This window comes from Salarias fasciatus, chromosome 20 (genome assembly GCF_902148845.1).
Source record: "Salarias fasciatus chromosome 20, fSalaFa1.1, whole genome shotgun sequence".
Lineage (NCBI taxonomy): Eukaryota > Metazoa > Chordata > Actinopteri > Blenniiformes > Blenniidae > Salarias > Salarias fasciatus.
The window spans coordinates 18,254,725-18,275,256 of record NC_043764.1 but is presented as its reverse complement, the minus strand read 5'-3'; the positions used below and the strand labels follow the sequence as shown (position 1 = coordinate 18,275,256).

Sequence of the window (20,532 nt, the reverse complement as noted above, 5' to 3'; positions counted from 1 at the left end):
ACTGTCGCTTTCCACGCTGCACTGAGGTGAAACCCGAGCAGATTGGCATGACCACAAGGCAGGGACTGTGCAGACGAGCCGTCCACAGACACGAGTGAGGACTGAGCAGCAGGAGGCTGTGAGGCCTGTCGTAGGGGAGGTGGAGGTGGAGGTGGGCGGGGGTGGTTGAGTGGACTGTCTCCACCTTTTTAGGACTCGAGCAGTTTCTCTTTAGTCTCATTTCATCTTTACTTTGTGTGCATGTGTGTGTGTATGTGTGCGTGTGTGTCGCAGGAGAGAAAATTAACGCTCCTCTCCACTGCACGGAGTCCCGCCGAGCCAAAGACATCCTTCATCTAACTGGCTTTGAGCTCTACAGAGAAATAAAGCAACGCACTAAAAAAAATAAAAAAAAAATAAACAACCAACGACAATAGAAAATAAAACATTCATATAGAGGTACCACATGACAGTGCTTGATTTTTTTTGTCGGATTTTTTTTTTTTTCCCACTTTTTCTCCTTTTTTTTTTTTTCTTTTTTAAGCATGCAACTTGTAGCAGGCAAAGTGCAGAAACAGGATCGACAAAGTAAAACACTTCATTTACAGACGGCAGTGGAGACAGTGTTCAGTCCGCGTGACGTGAAACAGAAGGTGACGGAGAGAAGTATCCGATCGGCTTTCCAATGTGTGGAGATGGGCGAAATCGAAGTCGAAGCTGTTTAGGAGGAATGCAAAATGTGTGCAATTTTTTTTGTTATAATACTCTCATAATCGTTTCTCTTGGTCCCTGAGCTTTCAAGTGTTTTGATTAGTAATTCATTCCTTTATATCATTTAAATCCTGAATCACGTCTTGACCAACTACAGGGAAGGCCTGTTCACAACAGACTAAGCGCTACCAAAATATTACACACAATGCTGTGCCTTTTCCCTAAATAGGAGTCCTGCTCGGACCAGATAAATATATATGACTATTTTTACCCGCTAGAATTGAGGAAGAATTTAGGCTTTTTTTTTCTTTTTCTTTTTTTTCACTTTATTGTGCTTTGCACATATGTATCAGTAAAATAGAAGTGCTACTGTAACCTGCAGAGAGGTCTTGTGCTCATTATTCACTACCTTTGGATTTTCTTATAAGTTTGATAGATTGGACGTTGTGTGGAGCCCAGGTCATAACAGATCAACTTTACTGCCCCGAGGCCTCCGCGGCCCGAGCCGGGCTGGATGTTATGACTTGAATGTAAACAGTATGTGTGGGTGAGCATGACAGGGGCTCAGCCGTCACTCCTTGTGGTTTTAGCTCGGCTCCTTGTTTGAAGGACACGGGGGTTGGGGGGGGGGGGGGGGGGGGGGGGGGGTCACAGTGCAGCCTCAGAGCCCCGTTACGTACATCTCCATGCCATCGTTGAAGGTGAAGATGGTGGTGGTGGAGGAGGTGGCGGAGCCCTGCTTCAGGTCGCCGATGCTCTCGTACAGGTTCTCCCCCGGCAGCAGCAGGGCTTTGGCGGGCAGGTGCTGCAGCTTGGGGGTCTGCTGCGTGGGCGGCGGCGGAGGGGGCTGCTGCTGCTGCAGGGGCTGCTGGGCTTTCTTCCTCCGCGGTCGCAGGGTGGCGCACGTGTTGGGGGGTCGCTCCCGCTTCCAGGCGCCCCCGCCCTCCAGGTTGTCGTAGGCCAGGTCGCACTCCTCCGTCCCGATGGACTCGTAGCAGTGGTCGTCCAGGGGCCCTCCCACCGCCTTGCCCTCCTGAGGTGCCCACGTTTGGGGTTTGACCACTACGCTAAAACCCCCGTCCCGATCTCGGTCCCGGTCACCTCGACCCAAGGTCCGGAAGCCGGGGTTGCCTGGGGGAGACCCCGGCATGGCTCTCTTCTTCTTTCCTGGTTTACACACTTTAGAGTACATCTCAGCCACCTGCAGCCAAACAGACAGCAAGAGATCAGCCAGCGAAGCTCAGAGCCTCCGACGACGGTCATCAAACACACAACATTACACACAGGACGGGGGGAAATACTTTATTACACTGGAAGTGGCATTCTGGTGGATCTTGCCTGTGATTGATCGTATTGCAGAAGACCTGAGAGATCTTCATTCTGCCCAGTGCTTCACACAGCGTCTTTTCTCTAGTTTCTACTACCTTTAGTTTTTTGGGGTTTTTTGTTTTTTTGGGTGGAGTGTGAGCAGTCTGGGGTTTCTGGTTATGAGAAGTACACATGCCAAACATTAACCCTAACAAACATGGGAATTAAATAGTTAAAGGAATAGTTTATATTGGAAAAGTTCCAATATAATTAAAAGAAAATAGAGAATATATGTGAAAATAAAATTAAGAACTGCTATATTATTTGGGATAAAAAAAATTTCAGAGGTCTTAACTGTCAAAGGGAAGGCATGGAGCTCACTTATTGTTGTTTTTTCGTTTTGTTTTGGAGGGTTTTTTTCCATATTTTCTTGCAGTTTAAACAAAGTTTTATTCCTTTTTGCTCTGCGGAGATGACTGTTGGAAGTGTTTTGGTCCAAATCTAGATTCACTATTTCTGCTCGTTCTGCTAAAACACGTCTCTCGGCTGCGGCTCCTCTCGTGATATACTGCATGTGATCTTCCTATCTCACTCAAAAAAGTAACTATGATCTCTCTCAAAAGTGTTAAACTGCTCCTTTCATCTTTCCTTCTCACCAAGATCATCTATTGAAGCTCATATACCTTTTTCTTTCTTTTTTATTTTTTTATTAAACAATGTTTAATTCTAGAGAGGATTGAGATTTATCAGGGATATCGTTTAACTTCACTGAATTAAAATGCGGAAAATGCTGAACCTGGAACCTACCTGATGTAATTCAGCTGTTAAAAAAGCACGGTGACTTGCATTTGTATGATTAAATTTAGCTCTGGCTCGTGTCTCATGTGCGATCATTACAGTGTTGTCACACTGAAAGATGAAACAGGACATTTAACAAAACTTGCTGCTTTTCTGAAAATCCTCAGAGACTCTTTGACTGCCAGGATGAAAAAAAAAAATACAGGCTGCTGAACGAAAAAAAAAAAAGCGGTAACCTATTTCTCAAGCTGTTTCTTCTCCAGGTAGCCAGAAATACACATCCTCCTGCTTTTTATTTACAACCCATTTAAATACTTTATCTTAAAAGTCTGCAATTAGCAAGTCATTGACATGACTGACAAAATTAATTAATATAACATGATACTGCACTTTATATATTTTTGACATTTATTTACTGTTTACAATTATTTAAAACCTTCTTCAGTGTGCAACAGACTGAACAAATATAAGAGGACCTGCAGCCAAACTCTACCTTTAGGTGTGTTACAAAAGGACTGATGTTTCATTTGTTTAAATTTAGCAGCTGTTATTAATATATTTGATCTAATGCTTTTGACTCTCATTGATGTTTTCATTTTTAGAATATTTGTTGTTTTTTTTTTTTTTTTTACCTCAAAGTCTTATATTTTTAAGTCGTTCAGCATAACTGTTGAGATTATTGGATTAATTATATATTTTAAAAAATTCTAATGTTGCTGCAGAGTGATGAGGCTGACTGGGTTCGGTTCGATCGTATCAAAAAAAATTTAAAAAACACGATAAAAGATGGACAGTTTGATTTCTTTACCCAGCATTATATCACTTCCAATTACTTCCGTGACGTACTGACGTCTCCAGGAAGAAAACAGCGTTTTTCTCGTCTTTCTTTCTCGTTTAACTTTGGCGCTGCAGCTTTGAAAATGTCGTCGTTGTTAAGCGCCCGTCGATCTGCTGGTTTTATTATATCCAATTCTTTTAAAACTGCCGTTAAATAAATCGTCACCATTCGAGTCGAAACGCAGACTGCGGGCCGCCATCTTGAAAATTGCGTCATCACAGAGCCAGCGCAGAACGACCAGAATGAAATCGCGCCTAATTAGAATAGAAATCCACTTTCAAAGGAGAATAAACCCGCCGGTCTACTTGGATTTAAATCTGATACTGAATAAAGTTTCAGACGTTAACATGGTCATTTTAGAGCGGAATTAGGCTTTATTTAGATTTATAGAGGAATAAAAAGTCCCATGTTAAACGCACTGATTCTGAACTCTACTGCTCATCCAACAAATCCACGTCAAACTCTCCAATATCAAGGAATTCATTACCAATAAAATAATAGTCATGACAAAAAAATAATCTTCAAATTTCCTCACTTTTGTAAGTATTTTATATGATAATCCTTAATGGTAATATTTGAAAGAAATTCATGAAAGATAAATCGAGCTTCTAAATTCTTGAAGGAAAGCTGCAGATTAACCTGAACTCTCCAAAGATTTACTGTTTTCAAGAGAGACTTCAGAGAAGCGTAAAATGCATATAATAAAATGCCTTTTGTTGCATTATCTTGCGGGGAACGTTGGGAACCAGCAGTTCCAGCGGAGCGCTTTGGCTGAATAACTCAGAGAGGAGAAGAGCTGCTGCTCAGGCTGAGCGAGACTGGCTCACCGCGGCGGCAGACGGCTGGATGTTCTCCACCGTGTGAGCGCCCAGCGGGCCCAGGGCTTTATTTTGGAGCAGGAGCATGTCGTCGTCCTCCGGAGGCTTCCAGATGTACTGCTCCCCGTTGCCCATAAACATCACTTCCTGTCAACAGAACAACAAATCACATTTTGGGCAGAGCCGGTCACGTGTTCGCGCGCGGTTCCCCGCAACGACAGAAGAGCATTCACGGATGTAAAGGCCGGGTTTTGAAAAGAGATATAATGGGGAACCATACAATATAATTTAACCGCTTTAAAGGAGCGCTGCAGTGTTAGAAATGTAGTGGAAGGAGCTCATACAGCAGCACTGAATAGATTTTCCCTGGAAGGTGGAGCCTGTGAGGAACCATGTGCTTATATGCCGGATGACTCAATTTCAGCACGTTGCGTCATCCGCAGGAAAATCAGTGGCGAGCGGGCCTGAGAGCAAACTGCTTACACATGTTGGCCCGTGAACCGTGCGTGTTGCTGAACTCGGGTCACAGCAGACGGAGCGACCTCGCCGACCTCACGCAGGGCAGCAAATGGTCTCCCACTGTCACCTGGAGGGGAGCGCCGAGCCTCCGATCCTCGGTAAAAAGCAGACAGTCTGCCCACACTCCTGCTGCTGCGAGCATATGGAAGAGGCGACACTGCTGAGAGCGCAGATACTATCACCGAGAACAGATAAACACTGCCTGAGCCTCAATGAGACGTCTGCAGACGGGCCAACACGCACAGGAGCGGCTCGAAACATTGCGCTCTGTGCAGGTAATCGAACGGAAACAGCAAGATGAGCACAGCACCAGGAAGTCTGATGTGTGCAACAAAACAATGCGATCGGCGATCACTGTCCACAACATGAGGCAACCCTGGTCAACTGCCTCTTATTTCAAATATTCCCAAACCAAATATGAAGGCTTTTAGTCATGGTCAAGGCTGTTTTCTAAATGAGCCTCAGTCAGCGCGCTCCAGTGGCTTCAAAAGCCGCCTGTCTTCTGAGGTTTTCACGTACAGCCATCTGTTAAGAATGGTGTAACAAATGACAAGAAAGTGTCCAGTAAGCAGCAGCTCTCTGGCCCTCAGTGCTTTGTAAATGTCAAAGGAGAGTAGAAGGCCACCTCTGATACCTTCAAGCTGATGATTAGCAGTAAAAGACAGGAAAAATCTCCATTTGGATTACGAGCTGCAAAATTCAGATGGTTGGAATCTATTTAGGCGTCAACATTATGGAAAACATGGATACATCCTGTCTCATACTTGCTATTAGTCATGAAATAAGTGTAAAAGTGGCACTAAACCAAGCCTATGTCCTAGGATTCTCCTTAAAAGCAGCTGTCACAAGATTCTCACGTGACTAGTACTTCGTTTTCTGCTGTTGAAGATAAATAAGGTCGTCCACATTTCTTTCAGAGCTAACCATCACTGCCTTCCTGGGGATTGTTGTTGACCATGTATACAACCTTTTATGACCACAGGCTTCCATTTTCTGGTGGTTACTTCCAGTGCAACATCTCATAAATCTTGAAACATCTCAGACGGGTTTCTTACGATGGGTTCACTCAGCGGACAGATACGAAGGCAGAAAAGGGGTCAAGGCAGCTAAAGTCAAGGCGAGCCTAATGCTTTCACCACTGAGCGTATTTAGTATATAGTATATTTGTATTAGTCTAATGTGCAAGCAGTCAGAGGCTCCTTGATCTTATCACAGAAATCAAATATACCAAAAGATCCCAAAAAGACATGCAGTGGATAATAAAAGGAAACAAATTGCTCAAAAACACCAACTTGTGATGGAAATGGATCTCAACACAATGAAGCATGGCTAAAGGAAGAGACAAAGCAACAAATCTATGGGGAAAAAAAACTGAAAAAGAAATTCATGACTGCCACTGAAGTCATCAAGTGGCCTCAGGCATGTGTAAAATTACACAAGTGGAAATAAAAGAACAGAAATATCTGACAACTTGACTTCTTATATCTGGCAACTTCAAGTCACGAAATGTCCACAAATATGTGCAAAGCTACTGCAGTGCCACACAAAACATAGCCAAAAGGTGACTTTAAAGTGACAAAAACCTGCAAAAGGGTGCTTAAAAACCAAAAACGAGTCATACAAAATCACAAGCAGACAAAAAAGAAAAATGAAGAAACAGAAAATGTCCCATATGATACAAAAATAAGACCACAGAGTGACTCCCCGTCCCAAAAAAAAGAAGGAAACCTTTGGTAAAGGTTCATGCTGTCTTCGATTCAACTTGGAAGCTAAAAAGTTCTTTTAAAAGACAGATATCCGTGCTCCGTGCTGAAAGCAACAAGTACCAACGCTGGATCAGAGAAGCCATCGAGATCCGCAAGCGAGGTCCAAGGAGCATGAACCGTGACGAGGGGGCGTCACGTGACGTGCCTCCTGAGGAAGGTCATCGGATGTGACCGAAACTAGTAGAGGTAACTTAACTCTCACCACTATCTGTCTTTTAAAAGAACTTTTTAGCTTCCAAAAAGAAGGAACATTTCAAAATACCACTACAATAACTACAAATAGTGAAATTATGTGAAAAAGTAAACAAAATGAGTTGAAATGACAAAAAATAAACTGAAATGGAGGTCGAACAGTGAAAAAACAGATGTATAGCAGCCAAAGTGAAGTTTGATATTTCAGCAAATAAATATGACGGGCAATAAAGACCCCACAAAGTGCCAGAAACCCAATATTCAGAAGAAAAAGAAGAAGATGATGATGAAGACAAAACAGGAGAAACAGAGTTCAACAGAGTAGTTAAAGGAGACACAAAATGCCTCCACAAAGATGTTTAACATAAAGAAAATGTGGCACACCACGACCTATCTGTGACCTCAAAGATAAAGAAAAAAGGTGCGAAACAACCAAAATCTTCTGTGAAATAATCACAAAAACACATGAAGTTACCGAACGGAAAGGCTGTGAAAGGAAAAACACGAGTCAGGATGGTCAACAGTGGACAGAGGAAACAGTTCGAAACAAAACCTCAGTGACGCCAAACGATACAAATGATTTCTGCGGCTCGTCGACGCCTGCTCTGGCTCTGGCCGCTTCAGCCTGAGCTGAATGCGGGGGGCTTTTCCCTGACTGTGCCCAGGGGCTCAGCTGTTTCATAATCCGTCCATGACCGAGCCGACTCCACGTCGCCGGGCGTCGGCTCGCTTTTCCTCCGCTCGGCGTGATCTCACCTCGCGCTCCTGTCGGACCTCTGGAGACGATAACAGCCCGACTTATCTCTGAGCTTCCTGTCGCCCTCCAGTCATCACATCCTCACGTCTTTCAGCTCAGAAAACAAACCGCAAAGTTTTTCTTTTTCCCAAATACAACATCCGCATTTTTCTCTGGCTCCCGTATATTTCTGGTCCTGAGAAGCTCCAGTGGGTAATCTTTATTTCAGCGTCTCACAAATGAAAACTATGAATTTAATAATTTTTTTTTCCTGTAATCTAGTTTAATATTACCCTCGATACAACAGAGGAGGTTTCATATAAAGATGAACTCCACGTCAACATTCACACATTTATTTTGTGTTATTCATAAAGAAATGGTTTAGAGAAACAACAGCTGCTTGAATATCTCGCAGAGAGAGTTAGATGAAAAAGATTTGTGCTGCTTTCAAGTCTCTCTTGCTCAGCTCTGTCCAAAAATAACAAAATCCCATTAGCACCTCTAAAACTTGCTAATCTATTTATGTTTTCTCGTCTGTTTTATTCCTGAAAAGACCGAACTTGCTTGACTGACTGAGGACAAACTTGACTTTCAGGATCTGTTACATGTTATAACTGAGTTCATTTTACTTAAAAAAATGAACAAATATTCATGCTTATCCTGTTTTTTATAAATCCGTAGAGACAGTGCAGCACTTTAATTTCTTAGGGAACAGTGAATTGGATATATAATTTTAATGCTGAAACTGTGTTATTTTAATTGAAATGTAGGAAAAAATGAAACGGGAACAGTTGATCGGATGACCACTTGACTGTTTTCTTTCCTTTTCTCGGCGTCAGAAGCTAAAATATCGACCGATGAAGACGGTGCAGCGACAGACATCAACACACCAGCCGGATCTGAATCTGGAGGAAGCTTCAAAAACACATTCTGCAGGTAACAACTAACGAAAACAACACTGAGCCGTCTGAGCACATCTCACCGCTGTTGGCTTCGGCCAACTGGAAGAAAATTTGTTCAGTACAGTCAATACTTTTACGATGAGCTGCATTTCAGAAAATTAATTATGAAACATTAAAACAAAATAGATTCTAATATATAATCAGATTAAAGGACTGTTTGTCTCATAATCTCATGTTTTCTCGTTTAAATCTCCTTCGTGCAATGAGCTCCTCGCTTGATTTCGACTCTCTGCGGTTTGCAGTTGTGAAATTAAAAGGCTTCTCGTGTTTCCTTCACAGTCACACAGCTGTAAACTGGGTTTTCACCTTGTTGGTCTCTATGAAGTTTCCAGACAACCAGGTAATATGTTCCCCGCACACTCCCATTATGACCCGTTCTGTCTGCTCCAACTGCAAACAAAGCCAGTGATTACTCCCTGAAAAGTTCGTTTGGGTTAAAGTTACACAAAGGTTTCATTTGTTCTCATTCTCAAAGCATGGTGGGAAACTTTGCAAGTGGTCTAAAAATCTTCCGATCGAACTCTCTGGAAGAAATCAAGCGGGGACATGAAGAGAGAGAAACGTTAAATCCACCGACCTTTGGGAACGACGGGACGTTAAAGGCCTCAACGTTTCTGCGGGGCAACTTTGTGCTGTGGGGGTGTGGTGGAGGAGGGGCTGGGTGTGATGGCGGGGCGTGTCGTGGCGGCGGCGCCGGCGGCTCGCCCATGTCTGTCCCACTGTCCCTCTTCTGAGGCGCCTTGTCGGCCTTCCTCAGCTTCCGGACGCAGGCGTACTCGGCCGTCTCCGGCGGGTGAGGGGGGGTCATGACCTGGGCCTCGGGTTCGGGAAGTCCTCCCTCCACGTCGCCGTCTGGGTCCGGAGGCGCCGGCGTGTTGGCAGGGACGGCCGGAGGGGCCGGAGTGTCCGTCTGCCCGGCCCTGCCTACCATGGCGTACAGGGCATCGTCAGTACGTGAGGCGGAGGAGCGCCGGCCCACTTCAGAGTAAGTGTGCTCGCCGTCCTCTCCAGTCCCAGAGGGGATCTGGGGAAGCTGCCTGCCTTGAGAACGAAGGTCAGAGTTAGACCGGCGGCTGGGCAGCAGCAGAAGGTCCATGAAGGCTGGACCTTGTCTTTCAAAGCCTCTGAAGGGCGCCTAAACTCTGCTGTTACACCAACCGAGCTGCCGCTACCCTCCATAAAACAGAATCCACACACACCTACAGCAGTGAATCTCTCGCTGCTCAGAGGAGCGAAAATCTGACAGTGAACTGGGAACTGACTTAGATGTTTGAGAATATGCATCCAAATTGGCTTCTTTCCACTGCAGTGGAAGCAGGACAAGTATGAAGCAGGACATATGCTTATATTTCTTCAAACCCTCTCAGGCTACTGTCACAGTGCCCACAAATGCAGTTCCCTGTTGACTGTCAGTGAAGGAGCTCCAGGATTTGTCTTGGCACTCTGAATTTCTGTCTTTGAGAGAGAAATGCATGTTCATAAATTACGGCTGAACAGTCCAGAGGAACGAAACGGAGTCATAAATGTAATGTGAATTCTGTTTTAGGGTGAATTTCTCCTCTAATAAGTCTTCAAATCTTACTGAAGAGCCATTTTTGCGGGAATTTAGAGCCAGATCAGATTCTGAGTGACCTGAATTAAGATGATGTTTAAATCGGTGAAAATAGGCAACACTCTGTGAGTATTTTAGAGAATGTTTGTGGTCCAGTCTAGTGGTCTGAACCAAAGCAGGGACGAAAAGAAACAGTTGCATATTATTCAGATTTATGTTTACGCTGATATTTTTTAGCACTTATTCACAGAAATAGAAAAACCTGACACAGGTCATACTTCAAGCACGTTTAATTCAGTAAATTGTTCCTAAAATCATTGTTCCCAGTTAAATCTGAGTGAAATTATAAATGATAAATCAAACGTTGCCTGTGTTCATTATGTACCTAATTAAAATGGAGCCAGCAGAAACAGAACAATACTACTAATGACCTGTGGGGGCAGTGCTGTGCACTGTGGCTCCTGTGCAACCAGCAAAATGAACAAAGAAGGCAATGTAGCTTGGAAGTCAGCAGAAATAAAAATGCCTTTTAGGAAAGTGAATGTGTAAAGGAAGCATATCTGGGCCTTAAGCCTTCCCCCTCTCTCACAGTGGGTGGTCTGCACCCTCTGCACTCGCTACAAATTCCTCCTTTTTTCTGGGATGTGGAGGTACAGCTACATAGTGGCGTTCCAAGGAGCTGATGGGAGTCAAGGGTCTTACTCAGGGAACCACATCAGCTGTGGGATTCAAACCAGCAAACACCCTATCCCAAGTTCAATTCTCTAACCGGGATAGCACCACTGCCTCGACCGGCACACAGCCGCAGGGTTCAGAGCTGTTTCTCATTTCAACGTCTAAACTGAGAATAACAGTATTTGCCGGGTAATTGCAGTCACATGTTTACCGGCTAAGAATTCATCGGAAACTCATACAAAGTAGAAAAAGGCAGGAATTGTTCTGTTACACACACTAACAAACATCTGCAGCCTGAAACGGGACCACCCAGCCCGTCACTTGCTGTGTTTGGTTGGTTGAGTTTCTTCTGTGTAAACTATATTCGTACTTCGATTGAACTGCACCGGAGTTTCTCCAGAGACCGAGACCTCCTCCTCAAGGAGTCTCGGGTCAAATGTTGCCAACAGGCTTTTGTTCGGATCAAACCAAAAAAGAAAAATGTAAACAAACCCTGTATCATTATGCAGCTGAAAAGCTGTTCGGTTTTAGATTTTTGCATTTCATACTTGGTCGCTCTAGGAGAAAAACAAAACTTATATCTCCACATCTGGTTATTTTAAGAATTTTGTTCCTGCCCCTCCAGCTCAGAGGATTTCCCAAAAAATCCAAACGTAAAAGGCGACTTGGGTTTCTACCTGACAACAAAGATGCAGTGTTTACAGAGCACAGGTCAGGATTAGTATGTGAAAGATGCACTCACTTTTCCCATTGCAGTTCATCTTGTTCATCTCAGTGTCTGATTTACTGATGGACCGCAGCTTCGACTGCCTGAGTATACCCTGGCAACACACACACATACACAACACACACACATACACACACACAGGGCCAGTTAAACAGTAATTAAGACTGAAGAGGTTGTCCTCTGAATGATATTGTTCCCTGGCGAGTGGAGCTGCTTCAGCTACCTCAGCTGAAATACAAGCAAAACATGGAGGAGAGCTTTGTCTGATACCTACCATGTCCATGAGGCGGTGCTTTCCACCCTCGCCGGGGACATTGTGTGTCTTCCCCTTCCTGCGTTAAACAGAAGAGCACAACAGCGCTATCATACAGGACCAATACACTTCAGTGTGTGTGTGTGTGTGTGTGTGTGTGTTCATTACTGTTGACTTTAATCTGTTTGCACATTCACATCTATTATCACTGTGTAGTCCTGAATGAAAAAAAAAAATGGAATCATGAAATATTTAAGGTGAAGATGTGTCAATAGCTGCGGTTGCAGAGTAAGTCTGCAGGAAATTAATGTTAACTAATACAACGTCTCCCGACGCAGTGTTTACAAGCTTATCGTCTGCACGCTCGCTTGCGTGTGTGTGTGTGTCAGAGTGCAGAGTTTGCGCCTGAGTCATGGTACATGTGTGGCTGAGTCATCTTGTGACTCTGCATATGTGACGGAGGCATTCGGGGTATATTTGCATCGTGCGTGCCAGTGACGGAGAGCAACCGGGTACATTTACTCAAGCATCGCAGTGCAGTTATGAAGTATTCTTTGACCTTACATGAGTACTTTACTGCACTTAACTAGCGGCTACAGTCACTACCTCTCTCTCTCAAACTGTTTTCTTCCAGAAATGGTTATAATGCAGCTGGATCATTCATTCATTCAAGTCCAGTGAGTTTAAACTGATATTTACCTTCAAAATATGTTAAAAAATGCAATTGATTGCACAAATTTTTGACTCAATTTTTCCAATATGCTGCAAAAAAAAGGTAAAATTAAGAAAAGTCAATTACACCAATTCAAAGAGTCAAAACTGGGCTTATTATTTTGTTTCCCTGCATCCATCTCTATATCAGTGATATCAGATCCCCACTACAGGCTCAGCACCGGTTGATAAAACATTTAACCTTTACATGCTGCTCCAGTCAAAACTAACCTGCTTCAACAGTTGACAGCATTAAAAACACCCTGAAGTTTTAATAGTTAAAGAGTTTATCATATGTATTTTGTACTATTGCACTGATACACTGCTACTGTTTTGGATCAGATTCATCATTCATCATATCTGAGATTTCTGAAACGTGGTGCACGGATCACGGACGTCAACGGCGCAACTTTAGACCTCCTCAAACCCCAACGACACGTTGGGAATCTCCTTAACGGGGCCCCCGGCTAACCGCTCGCTGCCCCTGCTTCTTTTGCCTCTGGTGAGAGGAGCTTTTCAGCTTTAAAGCTGATAAAAACCTATTTGAGGTCAAGCGTGTGCCAGGAGAGGCTCACAGCGCTGTGATGTTCGAACGTCTTCAGACACGGAAGACGCCGTGACATTCGCACAGACCAGCAGCAGTTTAAAGAGTAAATGGCGATAGCACCGAACGCCGACGTTGAAAGGAGGCATGTTAAGTTGATATTTTAAACCAAACACCACTGCTGCTCAACACAATGTCAATGCTTTTGCAGCCCAGCAACACAGACGCAAACAAATCAGAGACAACAAATGACAGCTCATGGTGTTTTTTGTGAGTTTAGGTGTTTGCTTTTTTTTTTACTTTTCACACTGATAGTTTCACCTGAATGATGAAGATGACGATGCGTTTATGTGTCAATACTACTGTGTCTTAATTGAAATTGCTGATGAGCGTGCGTGCGTGCGTGCGTGCGTATGCACGTGTATCTCTCACCTCTGGCAGCCCACACAGAGCACCACAATGAGGATCGTAACAACAAAGGCTGAGGCAGCAGCGATAGCACCCAGCAGCAGGACCTTGCCGTAGGGAGGAGCCGTGAAGTTCAGCCCGTCCTGCATGGAGGCCATGTGGGAGCGCTGACGCTCGCTCGCTCGCTCTCACACACTCACACACACACCCTTACACTCATGCACGCCGAGAAGTGCCACGGTCTCACTGGGATCTGCAACGAGAAGGCACAGAGTGGCGCTTAATTACAAAATTATCTGACCTTTGGAGAAAAAACATTTCAAAGGTTAACAAAGCAGTGGAACCAGAAGTAAAATATGCAGGAGGCAGGAGGGGAAGCGGCGGTTTGAAAAGAAGAACGGTGTGAATTCCCATCCAGCGCTGAAGCAGTGAAGTGAACAGACATTACGCCTCGGGCGCGTGCTTCTGCTTTACCTTGTTTGAGGGATTACTGAGCTTTGTGTGTCACACTTACATAGACATCAACAGCGGAGCTGCTCCCCGGCGCAGATTTTCAGGTATCCGGGCCGGGTTAGCAACAGCAGCTGTCCAACAACTCGTTTAAAACATCGCATGACCGAAAACCAACCAGTGACGATGCAATTTCTGGACTTTTATTTCTAGCAATTCCGTGCCGGCCTGTTAGTCAGCTGCAGCTCCATATGGGAAACACGATTCTCCTACATTTTAAGCATCCCAAGGAAGAACACGCATACATATTGAGAGGGTACAATGAGTCACTGCGAAGCCCAAACATGCCAGCAGGCAGAGTAACCTGAAACACTGAAGGAGACAAGTGTGAAAGCCGAGCGAGCAGACAGAAACATCTCTGCCGCTTCCTCCTCGCTCCTCGCCGTTCGCCTGGCAGTTTCACATTTGGCAGAGTAATATGTTTCAAATAAACAATAAAAAACACTGAGCGATAACAAAAAGACCAAACAAACAGGCCTAATCTCAGTCAAATCGTGCCATCTGTCTACTGTGACAGTGTGTTTTCATGTGTGCGAGTGTGTGTTTGTCACTTGTCCATCAGCAACAACAGAGCTGCAGACTGCAGGAAATGTAGCGCCGGCTTCGGCTGAAGTTGCATGTCTGTCCCTATTTCCATTTATTTATTCGGTTTACAGCATCCGTTTTTTTTTTTTCCCTCCCAACAACACCCTCTGTGTTGGATCCCATCCTGTGTGAGCTTTGTATGTGTGCATCCTCTTTAAACGGCATGCGTTAGTATTGGATTCCACATAGATGCTTCCCTTCCAGACAGAATTTAATCTTCACCGACCAAATTGCTTTAACAGTTTGTCTGTAGTCTGCTGAGCTGTGTGTATCCTCTCTGAACGCCAGCCTGAGCCTTGAACACCTCAAGATGGCTTTTTAAGGAGAAACCACAGCGTTTAGCGAGACTGTTCGCGAAGCAAACGCGTCAATCTGAAGCAGCTCTGATCATTTAGCTTCAGCATCAGACTGAGGAGAAGCTGCTGAAGGATTAAACTCAAGTGTGTCCGCCGTTCTTCACTTCCACCCTATGCTTTGACTCCATTTACTACACTCTTCCTCATACTTAAGCATCAAATCCCCAAATTCGCTGAAATTTCCCAAAAACTGTCCACACCGGTCAAACTCTCTTTTCTGATTTATTCAATTACTTCTTGAGGAACAGCTAAATGGACCTGGACGTTTCACCAGTGAGGAAAAACGTTTACATGGTCCAGCGTTATGAACGCTGATGTATAACTCTGCTTATCGTACTCATCTATTAGCAAGTGGCATTTATTGGGCACAAAAGAACATTTTGTCCTCAAAGACGACGTGTTCAAAGCAGGAAAATCAGCAAGCTCAGCAATTCACAAGCTGTCTGGGAAATGGTGATGGATTGACAAATGGATCAGAGCATCGCCAAAACTGCAGCTCTTGAGGAGTGTTCCCAGTCTGCAGTGTTTAATATCTCTCAGGAGTGGACCAAGGCAGGAAGAGCAGTGAACCTGTAACAGGGTCACTGGTGCAGAGTGGAAGCAGTTGGTCTGTGCGGTTCGATCTAACAGACAAGTTAGTGTTTCTCAGATTGCTGCAGAAGTTGATGCTGAAAAGCGCAGGACATTGCAGTTTGCTGAGCGTAGGGCGACACAGCCAGAGACCAGTCAGGGTGTCTGTGTTGATTTATGTCCGTCCCAAAAAGCACAAACAACATTTCCCATGCAAACATCAAAACTGGAGCAGGAAACAATGAAAGAGGTGCATCTCGCTTAGCTGGGGAACACCTGGCAGCAGGATGTGCAATTCAAAGAAGACAAGCTGGTGGAGACTGTGCAATGCTTTGGGCGATGCTCTTCAGGACGAATCCACTGTCCATGTGGATTTAACTTTACCACTTACAGTACGTCCAGCTAAGCCTGGACAGTATTCCCCACAGGCCTCTTTCAGCAGGACAATGCACTAGGCCACAAAGATAAAAAAAAACCTGGCAATGAATTGAAGAACACAAGACTGAGGTGTTGACGTAGCCTCCAAGTTCCCCAGGTCTTGATCCAGTCCAGCATCCAGGGGATGTGCTGGACAAAATGAGTGGAATCCGTTCAGACCCCACCTCACAACCTCAAGGTCTTAACGGGTCAGACCGGATGAACGAGAGCACCTTCGGACCTCCGGTCAAGTATGGGTCTGTCCGGGTCAGAGCTGTTTCAGCAGCTGGAGGGGATCCACACAAAGCTAGACAAGATCACGAATTATGGGAAAATGGCTGATTTATTTTTTGAATCCCAAACCTGCTCTTACAATACCCTCAACAGATCTCTCAATAAAACTGTCTCGCGTTTGACCAAGATATAGTTGATAAATCCACCTCTAAATGTCACATGTATCACCTCTGGATTCAAAGAACATCAGCAAACATCTGTTTTATCAATTGTCATGCTTGAGTAACTCAATATTCATACTTAACCTGCAAATTTTAAATAAATGCTTAAGGGTTTTTTTCTTTTCTTTTCAGTCTTTACATTTGTTGCAGGACTTATGTTTTTGTTTGTTTTTTTTGCCTTTATCTAGTTGTTCTCTGTATTGAGTTTCACTTGGCATTGTAGAAGAAAATATTTTTTAACACAGAATATAGTAGCAAGTAAAAGTCTTTCCTTAAAAATTCAAATTGAGACTTTAGTACATTGAAGCCAGCTGAGTTCACACAATGCTGATTAAAGCTATCGCCGCCCTGTTAATCTCTCTGCCTTTCGCAGTAGATTTTAAATCTGCTGCCTGCTGGGACATTTCTCGCTCGGTGGGATGAGCTGGGCCTCCTGCACGGCCGTGGCCCCGGATTCTGGACCTCATGTTGTGGATGAGTCCCCTCTTCACCATAAGAGTGTGAAATATAGAAACCTTCAGAAACAGTACTCTGCAACACTTGAAGGCCGTTTACCTCCAACATTACTGTAGAAGAACTACTGACAAAAGTTTCATATTTGTGAAAGGATTTACCAAAGCCATATGGCTATTTTAAATATATATATTTATTGGAAACTGGTTATAATAAAAGAATTGTATCCACTCCGCCATGTAGACATGGTCAAGATGAGCTGGTGGCATTGAAACAGAACAAGAATGAGAAAGAAAAGTGAATTTAGTGACTTTGAATGTGGCTTTGTTGGTGCCAAACAGACCGGTCTCAGTATTTCACAAACTGATCGAGAAGGGTTTACGCCAACAAAAAAAGAGAAAATATCCACCAAGCGACCATTCTCTGGGCCAAAATGCTCTGTTGATGCCAGAGGTCACAAAGAAAATGGACTGGTTGGAGATGATAAAAAGGCAACGTAAACTTCAAGAATCACTGACTACATCCAAGGGATGCAGAAGACCATCTCTGAACGCAGAACACGTCAAAAGATCTGGGCTGAAGTGAAGCCTGGAGCTACTAGAGCCACCCAGATAGAGACCAGCTGGAAAAATGTCTCCTGAACTGATCTCGGTTTCTGCTGTGATATTCAGACAATAGGTTCCAAAATTGGTGTAGAGACAGTGAACGCATGGATCCCTCCTGCCTGGAATCAGTGCTTCAGGTGCTGCAATGGCGTGAGGAAGGTTTGTGCCCTTGTGGTATCAGCTGAGTATAATTCAAGCACCACAGTCTGTGTGAATACTGTAGTTTTCCATGTCCATCCCTTTATGTCCAAAGTCAACCAAACTCTATTATACAGTGTTTACGGTCTGTCCGACAGAGCGGTGTTTATTTTGAGTAGAGAAACAAAGCCAGCAATGCCAGAAAAAGAAGAAGTTAATATAAAAACCTCTCGTGGACACGACGGGGAGCGATGATGAGGAGCAGCACTTATCGACGCCTGGTCACATGACTACTGTAAACATCGTGTCTCCCTGTTGAAGCTGAAGTTCTGTTAGTTTCCTTTATGTTTGAAGCAATAATCTATTATTTTCTGGCACCCATAATTTAAAACATCTAGCAAATTTTTACAAACGATCAGACGTTCCTGTTCAGTCAGTTTGTGTTTTGTATTGTGGGAGATGTGCAGACTTTCCTACATTTGCATATCCTTCACTTGTGATCCAAACATGAACCAAAGTGTTCACAGCATGAAATCCAATTTGCACCGATTTTTATAAACGGGCGTGTTGGTGATTTTGTGCAGGCTGTTTTTGAGGGTTTTTTTTTTTTTTTTTGTAACTTCAGGTTAGCTCCTATTCAGAGAACAACCGGCTTTGTTTTCTAATTACATTGATTATTATTATTAATATGATCTATGAATGAGTCACACTCTCCACCTGCGGATCCCTAGCATAATTACTTCTCTGCAAAGTGATTGCAACAGGGAACATGTTTCCCCAGCATGTCTATCAAAACTATTTTTCGTGGCGTAGCAGCAGCAGCCGCTGACTGTGACCTGCTTTTAAAGCCACTAAATCATCCAGCGGTGCTTCACCTCAACCAGGGCGCTTCCTACGTGAGCAGCCGGGAATATCATGCCGGATTTAAAACGCCGTATGAGGCAGAGATCATTTAATTCACAGATGCAACAGCGACAGTGTAATTATATCTGTGCTGATGTGGCAACAGAGCCGAGGTGTGGAGCTGGAGAGGCTAATGAGAGAGAAGAAAGGGGAAAGGTGTAGGTGTGGAGGAAAAGAAAGGAGTGGAGAGGAGGGAGGAAGACATGCGTGGGAGTCTCGTGGCAGGTGTTTGAAGACACTGAAAGCAAATGACGAGAAGAGGCTGTCACATTTCCCAATAAGGTTTCCGGGCCTCCCTTCCCTTCCTTTTCCCTCGCTCTCACTTCCCCGTGTCAGCGAGAGCGTCCACACCTCCTTCGCCATTCTTCTCTGCCTCCGTCCCTCCTGCCTCCGCCTGCGGCGTTCAGCCGGAGTGACGCCTCAGCACTGCAGTGTAATCTCTGGCCCTCAAGCCGCTTCGCCTCAGCCAACCAATTGGACGTCGCGCTCAGAGCAAGACCAAGAAATGGCCCTCCGCCGGCCGCCTCACTGCCTAACAAAGCCCGCCCTCCCCCCAGCCCTCCCCCAGCCCCCCCGCCTCAGCCTCCCGGAGCCCCCGGGTCCCCGCTGTTGACGCTTGCTACAAACTGCTGGAGGAGACCTGGAGGTGGAGATGCACCAGGTGTCGCCCTCCCAGACCAGGAGGGGCCCCTCGCTGAGGGGAGGCCACATGTAAAGAGGAAACTGGAGCGTCATTGATGTTGTTTTTTTTTTTTTTTTTGCCAGATTCAAATATAGCTCTTTGGTTACTTAAAATATCGCATGAAAGCTCCGTCTTGACATTCAGGAACAGTGACAAAACATTGTTTGTTTGAAGATTTGCTTGAAAGCACTGAAGGCTACAAAGGGGACTTTTTGAGCTGTTGGATTTAAAAAAAGCACCAGAACCCAATATCTTTTTGTATTTTTTTTTGTTATCTTTATCTCTGCATGCAACAGTGGACTGGACAAACAGGAGAAAGGTGTTGAAATAACTGTTTTACCAGAAAATGTCAAAATTGTTTGAAGCACACAATGATCCCATCCATTAACTGATTAAAGGAAATGTATCGACAACTCTACAACTTGTTCCCTGTCTTATCTTTTCTGTCACCGTCCTCTAACTCCAACCTCTCCAACACAAAGCTGCCAACAAAACCCAGTCTGGATCTTCTGCAGGTTTCTTCTTGGTAAACAGCAGTGGTATTTTTTTTTCCATTTGAATGTAAAGTACTGTGAGACGGTTTAATTGTAATTGGTGCTTTACAGCTTAAACTGAATGAGAAATTGAACCGTTGTCATAACTGACAAGTCATTTGTAGCCACTGTGTTAAAGGGAAGTTTGTTGTTTTTCTGCCTTTTAAGGGGAAGATGTGCTGTTTTCACATCTTACAGTGTGTCAGAAAAAAATTAATAATTTCAAACCGTTGCTGGGTTAGAGGTTTCCTGTCGTCTCCAGATGTTTAAGGATTCATAGCTAAGTCAATCAAAAGATATTAGCTACAGGTCACCTGTTGACTTTGATCCCATCATGACTAATACATCTTAATCTCATTGATATTCATCTTAACATCATGCCTTATAAGTCCTGTAATTCTTTTTTAAACAAACAAAAGCTCACTATCCTACTCTTCCAAGTCGATAACAAACAGCACCCCTGTTTTTTTCGCTTACAGTCCCTGACAATACCATGAAGTCCAACAAGAAATTACAATGTAATCCTCGGAAAAATTCATTTATTTACGGAACAGGCTCGCAATCGATAGCTATCGGTAGGCTTTTAATTTTCCAGGAACACACATTCGGGTTCACATGTGTGTTCATTATTAATAATGCTGGAGCTCCTCTCAAACAAGCCCCCAGCCGGCCAGCAGTGGCCTCTCTGCCAATCTGCTCAGGTTTTGATAAACCACCTGGGAGTTCATGTGGAGCAAAAAAAAAATCCTCACCCTCTGTGTGACACAAATAACAGCAGTGTGTGTGTGCGTGTGTGTGTGTGTGTGTGTGTGTGTGTGTGTTGGGCAG

At 44.2% G+C, this 20,532-nt stretch overlaps 1 protein-coding gene and 1 long non-coding RNA gene across 4 annotated transcripts; one reads left to right on the top strand and one right to left on the bottom strand.

The window, feature by feature from the left end:
• Positions 1-183: 183 nt before the first annotated feature.
• On the top strand, positions 184-20,532 carry LOC115407437 (uncharacterized). The gene is made up of 3 exons (XR_003933632.1): positions 184-244; positions 17,087-17,091; positions 20,483-20,532. It is a non-coding gene; the product is annotated as an uncharacterized LOC115407437 (long non-coding RNA).
• On the bottom strand, positions 700-13,750 carry LOC115407435 (WW domain-binding protein 11). Of its 3 annotated transcripts, none has more exons than XM_030117776.1 (7): positions 13,522-13,750; positions 11,856-11,913; positions 11,597-11,675; positions 9,205-9,668; positions 8,934-9,017; positions 4,462-4,599; positions 700-1,891 (listed from the first exon to the last, which is right to left on the bottom strand). In XM_030117776.1, the coding sequence occupies exons 1-7, from the start codon at positions 13,653-13,655 to the stop codon at positions 1,352-1,354; spliced, it is 1,497 nt and encodes a 498-aa protein (XP_029973636.1). In that variant the 5' UTR covers positions 13,656-13,750; the 3' UTR covers positions 700-1,351. The 3 variants fall into 3 exon arrangements, with proteins under 3 accessions (XP_029973636.1, XP_029973638.1, XP_029973637.1); XM_030117778.1 differs by having other exon boundaries at positions 9,205-9,551; XM_030117777.1 differs by lacking the exon at positions 8,934-9,017.